Here is a 26,336-nt window from a genome sequence, read left to right as displayed (position 1 = left end):
TTCACTGCCAGATTGTATACCATTTTTCTTGCCCTGAATCACATTGAAACTATGCAATATACGAATTGTACGATCTGCACTGATTCATCCAGCTGTCTATTGGCCCTGACATTGTTCCATGTTAGTTACCATCCTATTCTTATCAATATCTAAAACAAACTGGCCCATCTCTCTATCATCTTCTCTGTCCAGTTTTTTTTTGATACCAGGTCATGTTGGTATTTATGGGAATGAGCTAGTTGACAAAGTCCATCTGCTCTAGCTCTGTCACCACCATCCCTGTTCCACACATGGACTATGGTCCAGTTATCAAAACCCTACTATACACCAGTTGGCAGTCAACCTGGAGTGAGCAACAAAATAACAAGCTTTTTCAAATCGAGCCTTCTTTAGCTCTTTGGCTTTCTTGTTTCTGTTAAGATCGAAGGGAGGAAGTTGTTTTGGTTAGGCTACACATTGGTCACAGTTTTTTAACTCGCCACTTCCTTTTATCCAGTACTGATACTCAATGTGTGGTCTGTGTGGCACTCAAGTCACAATTGTACATATTTATTATCATGCAGTCGTTACAACGAAGAACGATGATGCCATTTTAAACATATTTTTAAGGTAGGTTTGCCCTTGACATAGCCAATGTCATAGGTGATACTGGCTGCGTCACTTGTGTTTTTACATTTTTAAGAGCCATTGGTTTTTTTAACTTAATTTAAGGTTTTTATTGGATTATACACTGTTTTAGTATGATTTCTTTTACACATTTTATTTTGATCTGAACCCAGGACTGAAAAGGCCAACTTCAGGTGACTGACAGCAAGTTTGAAATTAATGCTTCAGTCTTCCTGGCAGGTCTTAATTTTACATTTTTATGTATTTGTACCTTCATTTCCATATACCATTATAGTGTACTACATCTTGTTGTACACAGATAGCTTAGTAGCTTTGTGCCAATAAACATGAAATACATACCTACCTACCTTGGATAACATTGCTGTATCCACTGTGAGCCCATCCCACCATGGCTTATTAAAATCCCCAAATGTGACCTTTCTTTGAGTCATCTCAGAAAAGCAGATACTACTGATTGGAAGTACTGTCTGTTATTTGCTGAACGTCTTTTGAACCATCCTTCCATTTCTATTTATATGGATGGTTTGAAATCAGGTGACTCTGTGGGCTCTGCCGTGGTTTGTTGATGTTTGGTGGTTGTGCACATAAAAATCATCCCCCCCCCTATAGTTTCTGTGTTCACTGCTGAACTGTATGCCATTTCTCTTGCCCTGGATCACAGAGCAACTAAGCAGTATTCAAATTGCACTATTAATACTGACTCACTCAGTTCTCTACTGGCCTTGGAATCACTTCACTTTAGTTCTCACCCTGCTCTCGCCAGTATTGAAAACTGAATGGCCCATTTCTCTGTAACATCTACTTTTATCCAGTTTTTCTGGATACCAGGCCACATCCCTCGGTGTGGATTCCTGTACGTAGTAAGTGGACCTCCCAGGGAAGGTTCTGTCCTTTCAGTTTACCTCCTCTGGGATTTAAACATCTACCCACATGTTTGCCATGTGTGGAAACCAGTGAAGGGGAGGAGAGGATTCTGGTGGTTGAGGGGTCCAACCTTAACACACAACTTTGTCCTTGATTTCCTGTAGATGGGCAGCCTTGGGGTGTGCCCCCCTTGGGTCAGTTGGTTGGTTCTCTCAGGCTAGGGTCAACCAAGTACCAGTGTTGGATGTTCTTAACAGGTGTTGTGGAGATTATATCTGATTTGGGTATAGTGCTCACGAAACCCTGGTGTTGCAGCAGTGTCCTTGTTCGACATTGTAATGCATTTCTTCTTAGGGCTCCATGGTGGGTGGGGTCAGTTGACACCAAAATTTCTCTTTCTTTATTATGGATACTCCAATTAAAAATCTTAATAAAATAGTGAAAAACAGTCTATAATTAAACGTTCATGTCTTGAAGATTCTGAACAGCAATCCTCACCATTTGTATCATCTGTTATACCTCATTTTCTTATATTACACTCACTTTCAGACAAACCTTTACAGCAAATGTCTCCCTTTTTCATTCTGAAGTGACTAGAGGGACTTGCTGGCTGTCCAAATTCAGTAAAGAAGCTTTGATCTGGTGACATATTAGTGGAAACATTCACATCTCAACACAATGAACTCCTGTTGCATTCAAATGTAATTGGGGATGTACTTATTGAGGTTACACCTCACGCTACTTTGAATTCATCACAAGGAGTTATTGTGGAGAGGGATTTGAAGAACATCTCCAAGTCAGAGATTCTCGCTGTTTACTCCATCCAAGGAGTTTCTGCAGTTAGGCGTATCTCCACTCGCAAAGTTGGAATTATGGTGTCGACCAATGTCATCAATCTGACATTTATGTCACCACGTCAGCTTGCCACCATCAAGGCAGGTTATCTTAATTTCATAGTATGGCCATACATTACAAACCCTCTCCGATGTTTCCAGTGTGAATGGTTTGGTCACTCGAAGACATCATGTCACGGTTCCTTGACGTGTGCTCGTTGCAGTGGCAAGGACCATGATGCCTATGAGTGTGAAACGGACCCTCATTGCATCAATTGCAATGGCTTTCGCCTGTCCTACTTTCGTTCTTCCCCTAAATGAATGGAAGAAAAAGAGGTGCAGCGTTCGAAAATGATCCATAACATTGCTTATCCTAAGGCTCGAAAATTGCTGTCCACCACCTCATCTCAGATGTATGCTGCTGCACTTTATTCCACAGATACTGTGGGAATGCAGACAGAACTCTCTGTGCCTCCTAAAGAATTATTCTCCAAACAAGTGAAACGTCTTTTGACCTCCAGGGTTAAAAAAGTTGATGAACCAACTTCAACACCTAACTCTGTTCCTTATATACATTCCACCAAACCGCAAGATCCACATCCTTTTATTCCAAGTACAGGCATTTCCTTGGATCCATCTTAATCTCTCACCCCAAGATGCAAAACACGTCCTCAGTCTCTGGAATCCCCTTCCAATAACAAAGACCTGCCCACTCGACCCAGGGCAGGATCCATGGAGGTTGATAGACCTCCTCCGACTAAGGGCAGTAAGGAAAAAAGACGTGGTAGTAAACAGAAGGGTTCTCCAGCCACTTCACCTACCCGTCATTAAAAGTGGCCACCTTGATACAATGGAACTGTCGAGGTTTACGTTATAATCTGGATGACATCAAAACACTGAGTGCTTCCTACCATCCTGTTTGTCTTTCCTTACAGGAAGCATTTCTGAAACCTGCTGTTACAGTCACCTTTCGGCAGTTTTCTTTATACAGAAATGACAGGCTGTGTGATGGATGAGTGCATGGAGGGGTAGAACGTATACTCTCTGATAACAACCTTTCTCTTTTCAATACTGGTTCTTCCACTTATTTCCATGCACCTAGTAAGTCCTTTACTGCTCTTGATCTCTCAATTTGCTCCCCTTCATTATTTTTCCATTTTTCATGGAGGGTTGACAATAATCCATGAGGCAGTGATCATTTTCCTATAATCTTGAAAGAGACTGGCTGTGGTCGATGCCACCTGACTCTCGTGCCCCAGTGGAAGCTGGATCAGGCAAACTGGCCATCTTTCACTGCTCTCCCAGAACTTGATCCTGCCATGGGCTGTAAACCATCAATAGATGACTGTGTGTCAGCAGTAACTGACTGTATTATACAAGCAGCTGCTGAATGTATTCCTAAAACCTTGACACATTTTCCACTATATCCTCATCCATGGTGGAATCCTGCCTGCCACGTGGCATGGAAGGCTCAAAAATGAGCCTGGGATACTTTCTGTAGATATCCCACACTCTCAAACCACATCGCTTTCCAGCGGGCTCGTTCAATGCTTGATGGGTAAGACGTCAAAGCCAAAAGGAATCTTGGATTAAGTTCACAACCAGCACTTTACAACCAGTTCTAAAATCATTTAGGACAAGATTCAAAAGTTCAGTGTGCAATATCACTCTGTCTCCCACTTGATTTTGTTTTCTGATGGCCAGGAAGTGGCTGATACCCAGAGTATCGCTGATACTCTAGGTGAAAGCTTTTCTGGGTATTTAGCACTTCTGCTTCTTCTTCCACCTTCTTAGCCATCAAGACTTGGGCAGATGCCTTTCGAGCTGATTATCTCTATGACTATAATCATCCATTTACTCTGGTGGAACTCAAACTGGCCCTTCATTGGTCTGGCAGTACATCTGTTGGACCTGATGATATACACTATGAGATGCTGTGCCATCTATCTCCTGTTCTCTTGCTTCTCTGGTTGTTTTTAACTGGATCTGGCAGGAGAATGTTTTTCCTGATGTCTGGTGCCAGGCTTCTGTCCTACCATTCTCGAAGCCTGGGAAGGATCCCAAGATTCCTTCAAACTACCATCCAATTGCTTTGATGAGCTGTCTCTGTAAGACCTTAAAGAAGATGGTTAATGCTCATCTTGTTTGGTTCCTTGAATCAAACAACCTCCTCTCGCCCACTCAGTGTTGTTTCCAACGACAGCTCTCCACCATGGGCCACCTGAATTGACTTGAGACGTCAATCAGAGAAGCCTTTCTCAAATGACAACATCTTGTATCTATATTCTTTGACATTAAGAAGGCTTATGATACAATATGTGGGTATGGCATTTTGCAAGACCTCCATATATGTGGGTTATGTGGCCATTTGCTCATTTTTATTAAAAAAAAATTTTAATGGATAGGAGATTCTGAGTTTGTGTGGGTTCGATACTTTCCCGTCCTTTTCTATAGAACTTGGAGTCCCTCAGGGCTGTGTTTTGAGTGTCACACTTTTCAATATAAAATATAATACCATCGCTGAACAACTCCCTCTCACTCTTGCAAACGGGCTCTATGTCGACGACTTTCACATCTCATGTAAGTCGTTGAACATGAGGTATATTGAGTGCCAGCTACAGACTGCCCTCAATTGTTTACTTCTCTCTATCTAAAACTGTTTGCATGCACTTTTGCTGTCAATGGGGTATTCATCTTGATCCTGAACTCTGTATCAGTGAAGTTGTGTGACCTTTGGACCCTCAGACACAGTTCTTGGGGCTTATCTTTTACTTTAAGCTGATCTTTTATACCACACATCAAGCAGCTATGGTTCAAATGTACAAGAGCACTGAACATTCTCTGTGTCCTCTCTTTCACCACTTGGGGAGTGGATTGACATTCTATGCTAAAGATATATCGTGCTCTTATTCAATCAAAACTCGACCATCAGCCTTAAAGATGCTAGACCCTATTCATCATCAAGGACTTGGGCTCTGTGCTGGGGCTTTCTGCACATCCCCAGTTCAGGGCTTATACATAGTCTCATGAACCTTCTCTGCACCACAGCCATTTACAACTGTCTTTAGTATGTGCTTCGAAACTTCGTTCCTTACCAAAACATCCCACTTGGGGTTGTATTTTCCTTCCTTGATGGGCCATGCTTTTTCAGACCAGACAGTCTGCCATTGCTCCTTTTGGCCTTCATATCCAGGCACAGTTGGATTAATTGGGTCTGTCCTTGGATAACATTGCTGTATCAGCTGGTCAGTTCATCCCACCATGGCTTCATACTGTCCTCAATTGTGACCTATCTTTAAGTCATCTGAGAAAAGTAGACACACCTGATTGGAAATACTATCTGCTATTTGCTGAACATCTTTTAAACCATCCTTTCATTCCTGTTTATAAAGATGGTTCGAAATCAGGTGATTGTGTGGGCTCTGCTATGGTTTGTTGTGGTTTGGTAGTTGCACACAGAATCCTCTCTACAGCTTCTGTGTTCACTGCTGAACTGTATGCCATTTCTTTTGCCCTGGATCACAAACTGCACGATTTATACTGACCTGCTTAGTTCTCTACTGGCCCTGGAATCGCTTCACGTTGGTTCGCACCCTATTCTTGCCGGTATTCAAAATGACTTGCCCATTTCTCTTTAATATCTACTTCTATCCAGTTTTTCTGGATACTAGGCCACATTGGTATTTGCAGAAATGAGCTCGCCTACACTGCAGCTAAGTCTATCTGCTCTGACACTATCACTGCTGTGCCTGTCCCATATGTGGACTATGGTTCTGTATTCAAGGCTTGGCTCCGTGCCAGCTGGCAGTTGACTTGGAGTGAGCAATGCAAAATCAAGCTTTTCCAAATAAAATCCTATATTGGACTTTGGCCGTCTTGCTTCTGTAAGGATCAGAAAGGGGGAAGTTGTTCTAATTAGACTACGCATTGGTCACAGTTTTTTAACTCATCGTTTTCTTTTATCTGGAACTGATGCACCAGTGTATAGTTTGTGTAACACTCAGATCACAATAAGCCACATTTTACTTTCTTGCTGTCATTACAACTCTCCATGTTGCACCAATTTAAAAATGTTCTGTCCCAAGGTTTGTTTATAATGTTAGACATTTTATTGGTGATGGTGACACTGTCCACGTTGGTAATGTTTTTTGTTTTTTAAAGGCCATTAATCTTTTTAATGCCATTTAAGTTTTTTTAATTTTTACATTACACCTTTTTATCGTGGCTCCCTTTTAAAAATCACAGTTCATCTAGGTCAATTTGAAATTCGAAACTTGCTGTAACATTAAGTAACTCGAAACCAGGACTAGAAAGGCCAAATTCGGGTGGCTGACGGTGGTTTTTGTACTTACTTGTTAGTCTTCCTGGTGAGTTATGATTATTACAGTCATGCTACAGAAAGTCCTTTAAAACTTGAATTACTGTAGTTTTTCTCTTGACGTTGTAGACTGGATGTAAACATTGGTTTTATGCTATTTATGTTTTTTTAAACTATGTTTTGTTTTACCTTAATTTCCTTTTATGAATTTTACTAAATTTACTTTTACCTTTTTTACTGGACATTTGGTGCAGATAACCTAGGTGCTTTGTGCCATAAAACACTAAATCAACCAACCAGGCCACATTATTATTTGCGGGAACAGGCTCGCCGACACCAAAGCTGAATCTGTCTGCTCAGGCACTATCACTGCTGTGCTTGTTCCTGTATTCTAGGTTTGGCTCTGTGCCAGTTGACATTTGACTTGGAGTGAGCAACGTGAAAACAGTCTTTTCCAAATAAAACCCTCTATTGGACTTTGGCTGTCTTGCTTTTGTAAGGATCAAAAGGAGAAAGTTTTCCTAACTAGACTGTGCATTGGTCACAGTTTTTTAACTCGTCATTTTCTTTTGTCTGGGACTGATATATCAATGAGTTGTCTGTGTGACACTCAGGTCATAATAAGCCACATTTTACTGTCTTGCTGTCATTACAACTCTCAATGATGACACCATTTTAAACATGTTTTGTACCAAGGTTTACTCATAATGTTAGTGTCATTGGAGATGGTGACACTGTCCACCTTACAAATGTTTTTAGTTTTTCAGGGGCTTGTTCTTTGTACCTTTCTTACATAAATTCTGTGTTGTAGCAAGCGGCACCCTGGCCAGATATTCTCCAATTCAAAATCTGCACTGTACAGCCATGTTGATTTGCACTTTCCATTCCATGGCTTTGCAATGACCACCATTAAAATGGGATATTTCAAACGTGAATAATCTTGGGATGTTCCTTCATAAACTTCTCCTTTCCAGACTGTACTCATGGACTTCATAGGTAAAGTAGATGGGGATAGCTTCCCATTTCTCATATACCTTGGTTGAATAAGTTGGGAAGGTCTGCTTTTCAAAACAGGGTTTCATGATCACCTATTGCACTGTTTTCAGTGATGACATTCCTTCAGACTTTTCTAAGGATGTTTACTCCTTTTTCTTCAAGTGCAGTTTGGGAGTCCTTACTACTTACCATTTTAAAGTTGCTGGGGTGATTGAACATGGAGGCACCCTGCTGAATGTTCTATACTAAAAATGACAATACCATTGAGTTCAGAGGAAAACAGTGGTGTTCTGCTGGTGTTGGTAATGTGTTATCCTATGATATGCATTATACAAATACTACAGAGTGAAACATTGAATTGCAGATCCCCTCTTCAGTTGGAAGCCTTCATCCTACTCACATGCAGATTTTGGTACTTTGTGGTTAGGTTTTGGGTTTAGAGTGAGCCAATCAGTATCAGTCCTCATGTATGTTCAAGGTTGTTTATCTTCCTCCTTTGACTGTACACCTGTGTTGTGGGTCACAGTGGGGATGAGGGGAATTGCTGTGTTTCTGTCCTATTGCTATCCTTCATGTACCTTTGTCTGAGAATGATTTTGCTTATCAGATGGTTCAGGTCAGTTTTGCTCTTGGGAGAGTATATTTTGTTTATGTAAACATCCTTTCAATACCAGAAGTTGGACTTTCAGATTGAGATATTCAGTGATGTCGAGAAAACCCACTTGTAGAGAAAAATATATATGTAAAAACGGCTCGTTTGGGTTGAGAATTTTTTTTTTTACGTAGAGAAGTGAACAACATTTCGACCTTCTTCAGTCATCGTCAGGTTCACTATAATTTTATATTATTTATTTTATTGTTATTATTATTTATTATATTATTTTTAATATAGGTATAAAGGTGTTCCTTTGTATTGGTTTATTTTGGGCTTGAGTTGTTGTATAAGTAAGGTTTCTTTAATTTTATGTTTGTTTCTTTATTTAGTATTTGAGTGTTTTCTATGGTTATGTTGTGTTTATTTGACGTTGTTTGCTCCTCTACGTAAAAAAAAAGAAAATTCTCAACCCAAAGGAGCCGTTTTTACATATATAGATTGAGATATTCCTCAAATAACATTTCATATTCTGGGGCTGGAGTGGTTTTAGATTTCTTCTGACTGCTGGAGCTTGAGGCAAAGGTGGTGTGATCCTCATCTTGCTCTTGCACAGGGTTTTGGATGTAACTGAGTAACCAGGTACAGTCTGTTGCACCCTTGGCACTGTACACCACTGAGCTCATTCTTTGTTTACCCATTCTTCTGCTTTCTGGGTTTGACTTGTGTATATCTGTTTAAAGGTTTGGATACTATCCATCTTCAGTTTTCTTCCATGTGGATGTGTTTTATCCTTTTTTGCCCTATTTCTCCCCTCTCTACAGATAGGTGAATTGTATACCTGGTCAGAAATGGTTTGGTTGTCCTTTTCAGGTCTGATTCATTTACAGATGTGTTCTTTGGATTCTTCTGGGGGGGATACATCTGCTCTTTTTTCACATCAGTCCCTCCTCATAATCAATTTTGGATTTCAGATAATCATGTATTTAGAGTTTAATTCTGATTCTGATATGTTCCTTTCCTTATGAAATTAGCTTGTTCTCGTGATTGGATGAGTTATTCTGTGTCAATGTCTTAGTTTGCTATCACTGACACTGCCTCAACCAGGTTAGTGAAATAATCAGTGATGTCGAGAAAACCCACTTGTAGAGAAATATAAACGCAGTGCAGTTAGAGAACCAGTTAACTCTCTAACATGGGTTTGGTCAATTTCTAATAAAGAACTTGTAACAAAATATTTTTACTACAAATTAATGATTCGATAAAGGAAGATGAGGATTGAGTACCACGTCTTCTTTTTTTTTTTTTTACAAAAACATTGTATACAAAGTGGAATAAATTAACAATAACAAAATAGACAGATATTGACTTTTTATTTTACTTCTCCTGACAACTACTATTTATTTGATGTGATCAAACCTGAGAATTTGAAAAAAAATACTGTAAAGTGTGAAGTACTTAAATAAGACAATGTTAGTAATGTAGATAATAAATTACAGAGACTTTTAAATGTCTAGATACATATTGTATTGACTAGTATGATGAGATATGCATCACTACTAAAAGCTTGTTAAATTTTGTGAAAATACACCTGCTATATAAAAAGCTATTCTCTATATAGTTTCCTGATTGCATGCCTATTAAAAGTTTGTCAGTTATTCACTGAAAGCTATTAAATATGCTACAGTACAGACAATTATTTATTTTGGTAGAAGGAAAGGAATAGTTTTTCAAATATATTTTCATCTTGTAATATGAAAAACCTAAAATATTATTAAAGATGAAAATTATGTAATGGAGAAGATTTTTTTGATAGTGCAAAAATTAATAACAAGTCTAATTTTCGGAAGAACTCCTTAATTGTAGTAATTACCAGTAGATAAGACTAAATTACATAATTATTGTTTAGAAAGACTGAAAGATTTGCTTGCATATATATGATAGAGGATTTGAATGTTGACTAATTATACAAGAAATCCACAATCATTTTATTGGTCAAAAAATTAATTTTCTGTTAATCCCTGAATATTTTTGAATAGTATTGAAATATATTTTATGTAAATGTTTGATTTAACTGAGTATACTTAAAATTTATAACTCACAATAACCTAAAACCTTCTTTTGAAAGAGTATCCAAACATGTTCTTAGAAGTGCCTAACTTAGTTGAATGCACAGAAAATTGTTTTTCATAACTTGGTGATTGAAACAGATGGATTCAACTGTTCTATGGAGAAGCTGGAACAAATCAAAGTACTGATGATGAATCCACTGAAGTTATCTTACAATTAGATACAGTGAGTGATATTTCACTGTTTATTTGCTTATTATTTTGAGGTATTTAACCTATATTTAACTACAGTAAGTGAAATTCTAATACTTATTACTACTCATTTGTTAATGTAACTTACCTACATTTATACAGTATGGGATAATTTAATATTTAGAGTTTGATTAATTTGATGTATTTGACCCACATATAGGTACAATGAGGGAGAATTTTCAATATTCCATTATTGATCATTTTGAGAAAGTTGAGATGCAGAGAGGAATATTTTAACATCACATTTTTGGTTATTTTGAATATGTAATTACTGATTTATTTTGATGTAGCTAACTTAAGTTTAGACACAGTAAGAAATATTTTAATGTTATGTTAATGGTTAAATTAATGTAATGATGATTTCAACATTTAATTCTTGCATATTTTAATATAGTAAGGGAGATTTCACATTATATTATTGATTTTTTTTATAGTTAATCTACTTTTAGATACAGTAAGGGAGTTTTTAAAGCAATAATTTACCTCTGTGTGCAGTTTAATTATCCTCTATGTGCATCTGCTATGGATATTTCCATGCCATTAGTCTTGAGGCAACTTGCCTAATTTCAAGTTAAATTGCTGCTGCATCATCATGTAACTAAAGTCTTTCATTAATAGAAGGGTGGTATCTTCATATGCAATAACTCTTCCCACCCTCACAAGTGCTTGAACTCCTATTAATGTCATTCTTCTTCATGGGATTGTATTAAAGAGATGTATTTAGATTTCTTATCTGGGTTCTCTTTAATAAGATTTGCAACATTAATAAAACTGATTTTTGTTTTCTGTGGCTTTTGTTTAAAAGCTTTATTTGTTTTTGTAATTCTCAAATGGTGGTTATTTATACTAGTCTTGATTGAATAATGTTATTTACACTTAATTCTTACTTTTACTATGAGCTTAGGAGACTTGTTAATTGTCAGGATCAGTGAAACTATTTTTCGGTGTGTTGTGAATTTCCTTCTCCTCCATTGAGAATGAGCTATTGGACTATAACATTCACCTGATTTGCTTTGGCTTGTACCTTACCATTTTTGAAACAACTTCAACCTTTTTGTCTTTTTCTGGTTTTTATTCTCAAGTATTTTCTTTTCCTTATATTTTTCTTGTGTTCTTTATTATTTCTCATTTTCTCACTCTCTGATTCATGATACTTTTGGGTTACCTTACTTTTTTTTCTTTACGTGTTATTAGGATTTATACTGTCTCTCAAAAAGCTCCTTTCTTGTGGCCAAATGTTCATGAAGTTTTTAGTCCTAATCTGTAGACTTTCTTTCTTTCTTTCATTTTCTTGTTTTCCTGTCATTGCTATCTGTTTGACCATTTTGGGTATTGGGCCACTTACCTTTTGCTTCACTTTCTGATTCTCCATTTTCTCTCCATCCTTCTGTTTCTTCTCCTAACTCTGCTTTTTTATCTGAGGCACTTTTTTATGAGTTTCTATATATGCTACTTCCTTTCCTTGTTAAGCCTGTTCTTTCTTTTGCACTTTATTACTGCTGTTGAGATTTGTTGGGTTGGGTTATGTTGTTTTTTGTTGTACTTTTTCTTCTTTTTGTGTATGTGTTATTCATCTGTCTACTTTCCATATTCCTAATTTAGATCAGTCTGTTCCTAATGTTTTTCATTCCAGATTAGGTGTCTTCTCCTTTATCTCATCTTCCTTCTTGTCATTGATATTCGCATACTTGTAATTCTGTAGGTTTTCATCTTTTCTCTTGCAGTTGTCTCATTTTCTGCTGACAGTTGTTTTTCATTTATCCTCCTTGGTATTTTTCCTTTCTCTTTTATTCATTTTCTTTTCACCTCTCTTTGACCCAATGTTTTTTTATATGCTCTGTGATTGGCCATTGGTATTGTGACAGCTTTCATTTCCCATGTTTTTGTCTCAGAGCTGATGTTCTTTTCAATGCAGTTTATTTCTGTTTGCCCATTTTCAGATTTTTTATTTACCTTTATTCCTTTACAGTGGCTAGTTGGTTAAGAGGGACTTATCCTGAAATTTAAGTCCATTCTTACACCCACTTAATGTTTGGTATTTTTATGCATTTCTATCTCTCTTGTGTCTCATTTGATTTCAACATTCCTCCTATTCACTTGCAAACTATGGCATATCTAGTTACCAGGTTTTAAATTTTTCATACTTTTCCTGGATGAGAGGTTCTTTTACTTTTGGGGACTCTGGCTTCCCTAGAACACTTCATTCCTTTGGGATGTGCACTCGTGTGTCTCTTACTGTAGACCTTGCATACTTGTTTGTTTGTTTTTTCTTTTGGGGGGGGTATTGTTCTCATTTGAGAGTTGTCATGGGGGACAAGCACCCATTCTACAACAATGTGCTTGACCTTCTCACTATTTATTGTGTATTCTAATTCCTATTCCTATTGGTGGATTACTTGGTAATGTTCTACTCATTTATATGCAAAACACGGCTCGTTTGGGCTGAGAAAACACTTTACATAGAAGAGCGAACAACGTTTCGACCTTCTTCGGTCATCGTCAGGTGTGTAAAGTGTTTTCTCAGCCCAAACGAGCCGTTTTTTGCATATAAATTTCTCAACAAGTGGGTTTCTCGTCATCACTGAATGTTCTACTCAGTCTATTCTATGATTATCTTGCACCAACCATTCAGTAGGTGCTTGCTCCACATCCTTTTGCCTTTGGGTATTAGACATGCACTTGTTAGCCCATTTCTAATGAGATGATCTTGCCTGTTATTTATGGGAATTACTCTTGGTTTGACATGTCTCTCATGTATGAATATGCCACACTTCTCAACTCTGGGCTTCCTTTCCTCTGCTTTCCTTTTCCTCATTCTTTGCCTCTGGCTGTCAATTTTCTCAACTAGGCCTGGTTTAACCTTTTTATGTGTACATATTTCCTTATTTTTCTTCTTCTCCTTAATCGTTTTTCCCTGACTTTTAGATGAAGATGGTCCACGTTTGTCAGTATCAGTCTTATTTTTGAGTGTTACTGCAACATCTTTAGGCCTGGCATGGCCAATCGCGTAAGCCGTGCGACTCGTAATCTGAGGGTTGCGGGTTCGCGCCCGCGTCACGCTAAACATGCTCGCCCTCCCAGCCGTGGGGGTGTATAATGTGACGGTCAATCCCACTATTCGTTGGTAAAAGAGTAGCCCAAGAGTTGGCGGTGGGTGGTGATGACTAGCTGCCTTCCCTCTAGTCTTACACTGCTAAATTAGGAACGGCTAGCACAGATAGCCCTCGAGTAGCTTTGTGCGTAATTCCCAAACAAACAAACAAAGCAACATCTTTGGGCTTGATGGATGAATTTGCCATAACAAGGGCTATCAAAAAAGTCAACTGTGATCACATTCATAGCAGCTGCACAGGTTGCACATCTTTGAACATTGCACATGCAGGTAATTGAGGAAATAATGGGGATTGATGAGGATGTGTTGAAGAGTAGCAAAATTCCATTCACATTTAGTAGGACTTGAAGCTACCTACTGAAGATCTGTTGGGCTCTGGTCTGAAAGCAGATACAGTTGTATTACAATTATAAAAGAAGAAAGCTCATGTAGTGGTTCAGTTAGTGATGCAAAAATGCACTTTCACTAACTATGGGGTTTCTTCTTATGAAGTAGCCAGTCATAACTTGGTGAATTTTTGTCTGATTTGTAAACTGTAATCTGTAATCTTTATATCTTATTGTTTGTTACATCTTATGTAAGTTCTTAATCAAAATCTGCTAAATCACAGATTTTGTATGTCTGATCCCTGCCACTAAGATGCATCTGACTGATGGAAAGATTGTTATTCTATTATAAAAACAACACAAAAAACATCAGTACATGTTCAAACCTCTGTTTTCACCTTTTCACAATTAGATACAGAAAAGTTAATGTGCAGTTTTTCCATTATTATTGTCTGTAAATTATAATATTTATAATTTTCATATATTAAAATAAATTAAATCATACTGTTCACTTGTTTTTTCCAGGGCATTTGAAAGATCATTTTTAAAATTCCCAAGTGTAATAAATGATGATTGTTCTTTATTTACCATAACTAATATGTTATTAGATATTTTTCATAAATATTCTTAAATTACCTTCAGGTAGTCTGTAGAGACAGTATAAAGTAGTCTTTAATTTCTAATGTTACAATTCAGTGTCATCATTAATAATCATTTAACATCAAATATTTTCTTTTGAACTTAGGCTGCAATGCCTCCATCTTTTCTGCTTTACCTGTTTGAAAAAAATGCAAAATTGTTAGACAAATGAAAGATTTTTTTTTAACCTAAATAACATTATCACCATAGGTCAGTAATTAGCCTGATGGATTATCTTGGTAAAGAGTGATTTTTGATTAACAACTAACTAACTTACTAATCGGTATCTCATGACAAACTTTTGGAAATTTCATAACATAAAAAATGATAAAAAAACTAAATCTAATTTAAAATTTGATTTCTTCAGTAAGTTTCTACTAACTTTCATATAATTTGGTAAGTACTTCAACTTTGAGAAAGAAAAAATTAGTTATTACTGATATGAGTGGACACCCTTCCTGTTGTAAAATGGTTAAAGCATATGCAGCAGTTCTCGGCCCATTATTTTACATGTGCGTTATTAGAGATATATCTATACTTACATAGATCAGAATTTAAATCTAATGCAGGAAATAATGGAACAAATTTATTATACCTGTCTAACTAGGAGTATGCATTATCATAGGAAACAAAAAAATTTCAATAATTGTATTATTCATTAGGTGAATCTTTTTACTGTTAGCAATATTGTATGGGGTAATCCCAATCATACTGCATGAGATTTGGCCAGCTTATGAGATTTAAGGCTTGTCGTAAATCAATAGAATGAGCTAGCAGTGGAAAGTAATCTTAAAAAAAACAAACCCAGAAGAAACCACACACACGAACACAGAAACTAGGAAAACTATAAATAATATGTATTAAACATTTTATTTGATATTATTAATAAAACTAACATCAAAGACAACAAAATATAACTTGCCTGCAAAACACAAAAATTAGTTGTTTTCTTCTTGCACTATTACCAATTTCTTTGGGAAGTAGTAGTACTTTTAACAATAACAATAAAGTTGTAATTCAGAATGCAAATGTTTTAAGAACTAACACTGCTGCAAAAAATGAAAAGCTATTTGTTGATTTAAGTGAAATTTTAAATTGAGTAAAACTAGCTACCGTGTTTCTCCGATAATAAGACCTACCCATAAAATAAGCCCTAGTTAAGAGTGGCAGGAAGAGGAAAGAAATAAAAAAAAATTTATTTATTAATTAGTTTAATAGTTAGTTAATTAGTTTGTTTAAGTATTAATCAGTTAGTTTAATAGTTTAATAATAGTTTATTTTAAATGGTTAGTTTAATAGTTTTACTTTGTAACTTCATTTTTTTAATATATCAAAATAAGACATCCCCCGAAAATAAGCCCTAGTGTCATATTTTGGAGTGAAAATTAATATAAGCCCTGTCTTATTTTCGGAGAAACACGGTAGTAGGTGCTGTTATAAAACCTTTTATGTTTTTCTACTAATCAATCTATTGAAAAAAACACAAACTTGTAAGGTTATTTGTTATAATAATATAGCTGAGTGTAAAAATCTAGATGTGCACATAGATTACTATTATAACTTGTTTATTAAATTTTTATTTCTTACTTTATTATGATCTTGACTATATCTGTAATAAACTGTTTTAAAAATTAGTTTACAGGCTTCTTAATTTTATATTTTTTGGAAAAAATGTTTTGATATAAATTATAATTCTCTTTTTAGGGTTTTTGTTCATGGCTTACAACAATTTTCAAAGTGAAGTAAGTTGTTATTGTGATATTGCTAGAAATATGAGTTAGTTAACATTAAAATAGTGTAAAATGATCTTATCAATGTTGTCTTGTAGACTGTTCAAGTTTTATCCTAGCTCATTTTTTACCATACTTGGTATACCTTTTATTTCTGTTTTCAGAAGATATACTTTCATAAGGATTTAGCACATTGGATGAAATGATATATGGTTTTTATGACATTTAATAAAGAAAATGTATAACTTTTAATATAATATCTAATTGCCTTTTTCAATTAGCTTGTAAGGATAAAAACATGCTTGGTTATGAAAAGGCTATCTCAATATATTAAAGGATTTCTCTTAATTTTCTTGTTATGGACAGGTCAAAAGGTACATGTAAAAAGATTTTAGTTATTTTCAAAATTGACTTAAACAACTTAAATATCAATGTATTTCAACAAAATTTGCATCCAAACATAAATGATAATTCAAATGTCAATATTATGTTTTCATTTCTTAATTCAGAAGAAATGATTAAAAACACTATTAAATATCCTTTTTTAATACAGTACCTTATCTCCAGCCACACGATAGCTTTTCTCATTCAATGCTGCTCTACATATACATATTTTTTTTTTTTGCATACTACAGGCCTTGTAACTCACACCTACTCTTTGATTATTGTGGTTCACTGTGTCTTCACATGTAAATCATCCTGCAACAACCCTCTTTCAGTAGGAGTGCAACACACCATCCTGATGCACATATCTAATTCTACCTAGCCATCACTTCTCATTAGGCAGTTGTCCAGTGCAGACATTTTGAATTTGTGTTGATTTAATTCAATTATTACTTTTTTTTTGTAAAGAAATGATTTAAAATGTCTACTATTTTTTATATAGTTTTTTCACTGTGATTTTTTACCAAGTCAACTTATCTTTATTTTGTCATTTTTTTTCCATACCTTTATGACTTGCTTACAGTCAATTATAAACTCTGAATTCCATGTCACAGCTTCAGTTCTTGTTACTTTTGCTTTGAGCATTGTGACACAGGCTTCAGAAGCAGAGGTTGTGGCTAAGGATTCTTAGCTGTCATTTGTTGGGAGATTGATCTTTATGAGTAGGCACTTCTGTCCCTGTACATCCTGTGCTGTGCAAGAGTCAACCTCCTGTACATCCCATAACCTGTGTCATGCATGCTAGAGTGTCATCTGAGGAATCAGCCAGGTCTCCCACAGTTTTTTTTTAGACATGAATTCATAGGTGTATTTTGTTTAATCTGTTTCCTTAGTTTTGTATAATTCTGTCCATTCCTCATCACATGCTACTCCATTGTTCAATTACCTTGTCTTCCCTACTTATTCTAATATCAGGGTACTTGTGTATATCTTGTTATGTTCACTTTGTTCACAGTTTTTTCTTTCCCATGTGTCAGTGCAAGTTGAACATCTTTTACCACTGGCTTTTAAGCTGTTTGGTTTCTTCTAGGCTCACTATACCTCTCCTTATAAATTGTCTTACTTGACTACTCAGTCATGTGGCTTCTGACTTATTTCCTATTCCTTTTAGTCTGTGGGTGTCATTGATCTGATATATTTACAAATGAAGTTTCACTTCCTATATTCCATTCCTCACATGTTCTCCTTTATCCAAATTAATCTTTCCTGCCCAAATTTTCAGCAGCTTGTGAAGGAAATTCTTTGTGTATGCTCATTTCTCTTTTCCCCATTTCTCACTTTTATTTTCAGTCTAATCTGAATATACTTCTTTATCTTGTCCATGCTCTCTTTTGTAATATTGTCTGTGGAGCCTCCTTCTGTGGTTCCTGATCCCAGCTTTTCATTCTCTGAAACTTTCAAACATTACACAACCTTTTTTTCTTCTACCCTCACAAGTTGATTTTGTCAGCTTATCAGACTGGCATATTCTTCCCTGTCTCCTTCTTCCCAAAATTTGTTCCATGTAATGTTTCATTGAATATGACACCTTACCTATTCCCTGGCATCTCATCTCCATCATGTATTGGAAGAAATTCAGTTGGGTATGTGGACAACATCTCATATGTTTATTTCCCACTACTTTCATTATGTGACTGTTTTTTCTTCATTTTTGCCTTTCACCATACTTCAAGTATTGATTTGACTGTGACTTAGAAATTTTCATTTTTTATATATGTTACTTTTGCTTACAGAATCACATCTTTTTTGATCTGGGATCCTGCTCAGTGTTGAGTATTGTCTGTCCAATTATGCTACTTATCTGTTCATCCTCAAAACTCTGCACTGGATAGTTGATTTTAAGACATTCTAGGGTATATTATCTGTTGCCTAGTGACTTGGTAACTTCACATCCATGTAATGTGTCGTAAATGTTGATGTTGTATGATCCTGGCTTTTCTTATTCTATGGAATGTGGTTGTTTTGGAGAACAACTAGTGATACATAGGTTCTCTCCTCTTTGCAGTCCTATCTTAGGGATGATGGTGTGTAGGTTATGCCCTACCACTCCTAGTGTTCCATCTTAGTGGGGTCTGGCCTGGGAGGATGATGTAGGTGAGGGTTGTATGAGATTTTCACACCAAAGCTGTTTCTGGGTGGAGAGTGATCCCACCAACCTTAATTTATAAATTTGACCAGTAATGTACACTGTTGAAATAGAGTATGTTCCATGAGACTGCTAATAGGATTTTGTCATATTTTGCTTCAACAAGATATCCATTCCAGATCATTCCAATCTATGGATTTACGTGGGTAAAGCAGGAAGGTATTGCTGTCAATTTTTGCCATCCTAGGATTAGATAAACAGGGATGTTTTGTTTTCAAAATAGTGTTTTCATGGTCATTGGTTCTACTGTATTCATAGTCAATATTCCTGTGAACTCTCTACCATGTTTTGTCCTTCCTTTTCTTCTAGAGTAATATGGGAGCCATTGCTATTTTCTAGTTCTTGTTCATGAGGTGATTGACTGTGGAGGCAACCTCCTGCATATGCTCAAATCCTTTCATTAGAGAGTAGGTGGTGATGTTTTTCCAGTGTAAATGGCTTAGATCCTTCACATAACACTAGAGGTAGAAAAGTAAAATAAGCATAGGGAATAGATGTGAAAAGGTTAGAAGTAGAAATCCACACAAGGTGTATGGTGTATTTTGGAGCTTCGTGGCTAATAAATAGGATAGAACAGTATGACTCATTTTATTTAAAATTTCTTTATGACCAAATTGACCAAATGCATATAGAGTTGTAGAGAAAATAACAGATTAAATACAAAGGTTTAGTGAAAAAGAATGTTTTGTATTTATTTATGAAGTTTTTAGAGATTACTGAAATGAAATTTAATTGCTTTTTAGGTGAAAAGTGTTTTTTAATATTAAAAATAGTCAACACTCTTACATTTACATATTCAAGAATGAATTTTTAGTAAAAATACTTAATTAGTAGTTATGATTTTTTTGTCAACAAAAAGATTTGTAGTGTTTGCTAAGAGGTTGAAAAATTTTATTAATATCCATAAAGCATATTCAGTTATTTAGCATGGAAACTCTGATGGTTAATATAGGGTCATGTGGTTGGTGTAATCCACTTAGCCAGTAGTAAAAAAGTTAAAACTGAATTTTCTTTCTGGTTTAGTAACCTTTCAAAGACATTGACAAATGTTTGTAAAATGCTTGCATATCTATTGTTATTCAGAAATGATTTAAATGATGGTGACATTTTTGGATAGGGATGAACAAATCCTGAAGAAGAAGGGCCATGATGCAGTACAGTACTTATCCTTTCAGAGATATTTAATTCTCTATGTGATTATTATATGTAGTGTTTCACTGATGCTTGTTTTACCTGTCAACTTTCAGGGTAGTCTTGGTGAGTATTCATTCTAAACTTTCTTTAGCAGGTAGTAGATGTTGGTTTCTTTACACCCTTGCTTAACTTATTTGTTATTTTTTGTGAATTAACATGTTTGTTGGCATCCTCTTGTTTGTGTGTGTGTGTTGTAGGTTTATTGTAGCATTGGCATGTTCCAAAGAAGAGATAATAGTAGAAACAACCAATCTGATTAAGGTCATAATTAAGTACTTTTTTTGTAGTTGATATAATTTCAGTTACAAATAATTTTTTCATCAGTGTTTCAGATTTTAGGTAATCTTTTTGAGTATCAGATTGAACAATACAATATCTACTTTTGTGTACTAAAGCTATAAAATTCTGTTGGTTATATGAGTTGTAAAGTTTGGTTTGAATTAAACTCATATTTGTAAATTGTTATTAAACTCTTCAGTACTAGTGGGATCCAAATATTCAGTATTTTTGTTTTTGCCTGTAAAAACACTTATTGTAAAGAACTGACCAAATCATTTGAGTGAAATTACTCATTTTCTATGCAAGTTACATAATGTCTCCAGGGTTAATTAGTAGGATTAATTACAATATTGATGGTATTTGTATTGTATGTCAATTTTTGTGTTATTAGGGACCCTGTAACCAAAATGTCAGACTTGCAAAGTATTTAGTCAGTAAATACACTATTACCAAAACTAATGAGGCAGTGCATTAAACTTGAAATCAGCCTTCCAGCATGCATTTAAATATTTTTATTGCATTTGAATAATGTGCAAGAGGTGGAAAATGTTACTATTAATCAAGATGTTGTTATTAGGTGCCAGATAAAGTTTATAAGTTTATTTCTTTTGATACTGGACCTTCCGAAGTCAACTATAAGTAATGTTCTTAAGAAATAAAATCAGTAGATCTTACAGTGTTAAAATTAAGACAAATCAAAGTTATTTACAGGTCATGCCAGAAGTATCTCATAGTGTAAGGTGAAGTGTAACTGCACATTTACATTACATTCTCAGTGAATGCAATGGAATTGAGGCCAGCTTATCTACTGCCCAATAGGAACTGCAAATTCAAGTTTGTTTTTTGTTTTTTTGTAAAGAATTGTTGCTCACAAACTGTGAATTATAAGCCTAAATCTAAAGTGGAGCTTTAATCAACGAGAGTGGTTTATTGAACATTTGAAACGTATTATGGAGTATTGAGTCTCACTGTTGTTGTTGTGATGGACAAAACTTTGTTTGGTATCAACTGACTGAATGGCTGTGTTGTTCCAGTGGTGAAGGAATTTTAATGGTGTGATTGTAATAAAAGTAAAGATAAACACTTCATCATATACTGACATTTTGGATGCTGTTGCTCAAAATACCAGTATGATAACACATTGTCATACTGCTGTGTCTGTTGTGGATTGATTCAAGGACAATGGCATTTAACCCTACAATTATGGGCACCTTTGTACTACATATAACAAGATTTTACTTTATCACTGGGTTACATTAGAGATCTCAATTGTCCAAGATTGAGACCATGACTTAGACCCACAATGAAAAATAAAGCAAGAAAAATTACATGGATCAAACAAACTTTATTAACATCTTAACCACAAGTCTTTTACATGGTAACACTTCATTCTTTATTTTAATGTCTCTTCCTATGAAAAAATAATGGATAAATATAAAAAATTTGAAAAGCCAACAAACAAAACTATACCCAGTATTGGTGTCAGTAAATTTTATCAGCCAAACAGAACTATAGTAAAATTATCAAACATTTTGAATATCAGGTATAATTGCTGACATTTGATGCACATACTTGCAACAGATGAAGTTCATACAAATATGTAGTAAACCTATGTGTAATGCAGTGTATAGTAGCAGATAATTATTAATAGCATGTATATTAACTGCAGGTTGGCATATGGGTAATATGGCAGTTGGTGACATAAAGACAAATAAGGGAGGTGCTATAAATATCATTACAAAGCGTAGTACTGAGGAGGGTTTACTAGTAAAACATATTTAATGCTACATTATGCCTCGTATGAACTGCTGTATAACCAGTATTTAGCAGGTAGTAATCCTTGGTATGTAACAATATTGCTTTGTTACATTTAGCATTATAATTTACATTATAGTTCAAAGTTTTATATTATTAGATTTTAATTCCTTTATTTCAAATGCAGCCTTAAAGAAAAATTCTTAAATTCCAGTTTGACACACAAATTTACAAAATTTAACTCTTCATCTCTGTAACTTAAATAGTTATTTCTTTGTACACTATCCTTTTATCTATAGACAAAAACCAGGTCAGTTGTTCTGTTTACAGATTCTTATCTCAAACTCTTTAGGGCATGTTTAGAGAAAAATAAATAAATGTTTTGGAATTCTTAGTCGAGGCTGCACCCACTCTCTACATATATATTTGAGATTTCTCAGCTAGTTATACTTACTTGAGATAGATGTTTGTAACAGAAAGGAAGCCACATTTTGAAATACTATTTTCGAAGAGTTACTTTAAAATTGGAATGAAGAATTTCATTGAGAACTTGTGAAACACTATGAGCATTGTTGCTTGCTTGTGACCACTACTGCTTAGCATTATTTCTCACCTATAGGTATGTTTGTTAGTTATACAATTCAATTTTATTTATGGTTTAGTTTTATTTTAATTAATTATGTGTTTGTTATGTTATAAAATACATATTAGAAAGTTCTAATAATATTTTTAAATATGTGCCAAATTGCCTCAGTTTACTGTACTTAGTTTAGTAATAAAATGTCCCAAAGATCAAATGATGGCTAAAGTCTCATTCCTGAGGACTCTCAGAGGGTGTCTGTTGATGTGTTGCAGTAAATGTTAATGGTAAAGGATAAGAAAATAAAATAAAACATCAAAAATAAACTATGTGAAAAAAATAAAAACTTGCAATTAAGAAGATATTTGAGATAATTTTACAAAAAAAAAAAAAAAACCCCAAAAAGTATTGAAATTTTTTTTGTATATTTAATTGTAAACATTTCATGGCAAAATATGTTGATGATGACACTTGAAATATTCAATATGAGTGCAAATGGTTACAGAAATAACAAACCTTTAATTAGAGTACTTAATTAAAACAGTCTCATTCTTTGTGTACATAATACTTGTAATATGAAACAAAATCTTGCCAATTATTGTAAAGATACATTAAGAAAGCTCAAAGTTATTGTAAGTATTGTTGATCTGTGTGTATGCCAAATGGGTTCAAATCGTAACCACAGATACAGTATCCAGTCCAAAACTCCAGCTTAAACCTGTTTAAAATGCAGTTCTGAGAACATGCATATGTTTGGGTTTTGGTAATTTTTTTTACCATCCAATACTTGACCTTTCATTTTTTTTGGTGTCTTTACTAAGTGCTTATTCATGTTTCTGTATTAATGTCTTATTGTCCTTATCCACATGGTTCAAAGGCAATGTCATTGTGTTTGTTGACTTGCACTCAAAATTTTATCACACTACTATTTTATGAATTTATGTTACCATACAGTACACAAATATTGATATTTCTGTGCATTTCTAATGGTTACATTTAAATTAAAAAATTAAACAATATGTAATACTAAAATCTGAACTATAATGAACTATAAAAGTAATAAATATGTAAACATGAATAATGTTAAGAGATTTAAGCTATTTTGACTAAACACTTAGGTTTTTTTTGTGTTTAATTTGTAGTCATCCTACAATGAAAAAAGCACAATTTTTATTCCTTTTCAAATGTTTATGGTGTGTATGAGATCAGTCAAACCTACTGAACCTGGACAGAAATTTGATAATGAAAATATCTTATTTGTGACTTTTTTTTTTATAATTTCAGTGAAGAAAAGATAGAAGCTGTGAATGACATATAGATCTAGACTGTTATTTGCTTGCATTAAGCTATATTTTCACTGGGTTATAGCTTTTCAGTACTGCTTGGTAGAACAAAGAGAGTAGGACTCTGTAATATTGTGGTGGAATGCAAACATTTTGTAGGACTTTATATTAAATCTTTTATCTCAGTATAACTTATCAGTCACATTACTGAGATTGAGTTCTCATGTTTTTTGTTTATTTTGTTATCATTGTTTGCCAAAAAGTGTTGTTGTTTTGAGCTTGCAGATATATGCAAATTAATAAGTTATATTTATTTGTAATGTGGTTTTTAATTTAAAAATTGGTTATTTATGTGGATCTACATTTTTCTTCTGAACAACTTTTCTTGAGGTTAGTTGAATTTGTTATGAATTGTAAATTGTTTTACTATGCTTTACTTATTCTTGATGTTATATAGTAAATAAGCAGTCCTTCGTCTGTGTCATTTAGATCCTGTTTCTTTGGCAATTTTTTACATATAATTAGTCAAGTTTTATGCATTCCATTCCATTTTAAATATCAGGTTTAAAGGCAAGTTTGTATTTTTGTTTCTTTGGTTTAGTTTAGACAGTCATATGTTTGGTTAAGATTCTGAAAGATGTGTTTGTACAGATTAAAAATGCAATACACTATATTTATCTTGTTGTTTGAAAGATGGTAGGAGAATTATGCCTTATGTATATTCACTTTGTTACATACCAAGTGTTATTAGCTTAAAGGTTTATTATGCTTGATTGTGGATCTGAGGTCCATTGCTCATTCCAAGCTTCTTCAAAAATTCCTTCTTCACACAGATAGTCCTTGAATCACTTTCTATGAATGTTTTAAATAAACTATGACTTTTGTTGTTGTTTGTGCTTATTCTTATGGCCACAATTATTCACTATTGTCTGACACTGTAGACAGTGTTATATCTGTCACATGGCATTTTGCATTACTAAGTTATTTTTTGGTAGATATGGTTGGAAAATGTCCAGATTGTTGATGGAATGTGGTATTTGAAACATTAGAAATATTCAAGTACCTTATACATAAAGAAAATCTTCCAGTAAAATGATTCTTTGTATATAGTTATGTACAGAGGCACATTCTAATTTTATTTATTGTTACATTTTAGTTGTAATGGTTTTACTGTAGGGGCTTCTTTTATATAAAATTTAAATAACAATTAAGAACATTGTATCTTATACATATAGCTGATGGTGTCATTATTGTGGTGTTTTGTAATGATTGCAACATCTCTGCTACTACCAGGACATGAAGGAAATTCAGTAAAACACAAATTTAGACTACAGTATCTATAAAAGGATTAATTAAAATGCAACAAAAAAGGTTTGTATGAAACTGGAAAATCTTTTTGAAATTTTAGTTGTTTTGAATTAATATAGCTATCTTGAAATTGTTTATTTCAGTTGGAGTATCTGAAGTCTTTGGTCGCACTACTCTTGCTAACCTAAGTCCACAGTAAGTATTCCCATTATATTCTTTTTTATGCTTTTTATGTGAAGAGACTGGAATCTATGTAAAATCAAGAAGTTTGTTTTGTAAAAACACTTAGAAGATTGTTAGTTGAGAATAGCCAAAGTATTGAGATAATTAAGTGAAAAAAATATTTTAACTACAATATGTTTTTGCTAATCTTGCATAAAAAACTTGTGTAACTTGCTTTTGCTGTTAATATAACATTTAAGATTTCTGTACATGGAATAATTTTAATTGTATAGGTAGAGACAAAGTAGTTCAGAAAAGTTAATGTTTTTTAGGATATCATTTATTGCTTTCTTTTTTCTTTATCCTTTAGCAGTAGAAATATTTTATCTAAGTTGATTGGTACTATGAGCTTAATCATTGTGGGCAGTTATGTGCATTGTGAAATTTGTTATCTTTGTAAAAGATGTGTAGTAGTTGAGTTTTGTGATATGCTTCTCTGTGAAGGATTCAAAATGCTTGAAGTTAAAGTATACTTGACTGTCATGAAATAGAGATTGTTCAAGTTTCAGACATACCTGCCTGCCATGGAATAGAGAGTATTTTAAATTGAATTATATTTGCCAGTCCTGGAGAGTACTTTGCATTAAAATGTTTTTGCCTGTCTTGATCTTAAAGGTGATCTAAGAAGTGGCACAAAAAGTGTGTGTGGTTCATAATGTATAGATGATCCCATTTTCTCTTGCATTATACATGTGTATAAAAATAAAAAGCATATTGTTTTGGATATCATCAGTTGTACATAAGGAAAACTTTATAATGCTCACTTT

General features: G+C 34.4%; 1 protein-coding gene across 3 annotated transcripts in view; it reads left to right on the top strand.

Annotated features, from left to right (window-relative positions):
- Positions 1-26,336, top strand: part of LOC143236959 (osmosensitive cation channel TMEM63C-like) — a 129,483-nt gene that overhangs the window by 39,831 nt on the left and 63,316 nt on the right. For all 3 annotated transcript variants that reach the window (XM_076475696.1, XM_076475695.1, XM_076475694.1), the window contains exons 4-7: positions 10,441-10,525; positions 16,333-16,370; positions 20,066-20,205; positions 25,491-25,542. In XM_076475696.1, the coding sequence (XP_076331811.1) occupies positions 20,169-20,205; positions 25,491-25,542 (89 nt within the window). In that variant the 5' untranslated portion in view covers positions 10,441-10,525; positions 16,333-16,370; positions 20,066-20,168. The remainder of the gene's footprint in view (positions 1-10,440; positions 10,526-16,332; positions 16,371-20,065; positions 20,206-25,490; positions 25,543-26,336) is intronic.

Source organism: Tachypleus tridentatus, chromosome 13 (assembly GCF_004210375.1).
Source record: "Tachypleus tridentatus isolate NWPU-2018 chromosome 13, ASM421037v1, whole genome shotgun sequence".
NCBI lineage: Eukaryota > Metazoa > Arthropoda > Merostomata > Xiphosura > Limulidae > Tachypleus > Tachypleus tridentatus.
The sequence above is the reverse complement of the archived record's forward strand: the minus strand, read 5'-3'. Positions and strand labels throughout refer to the sequence as shown.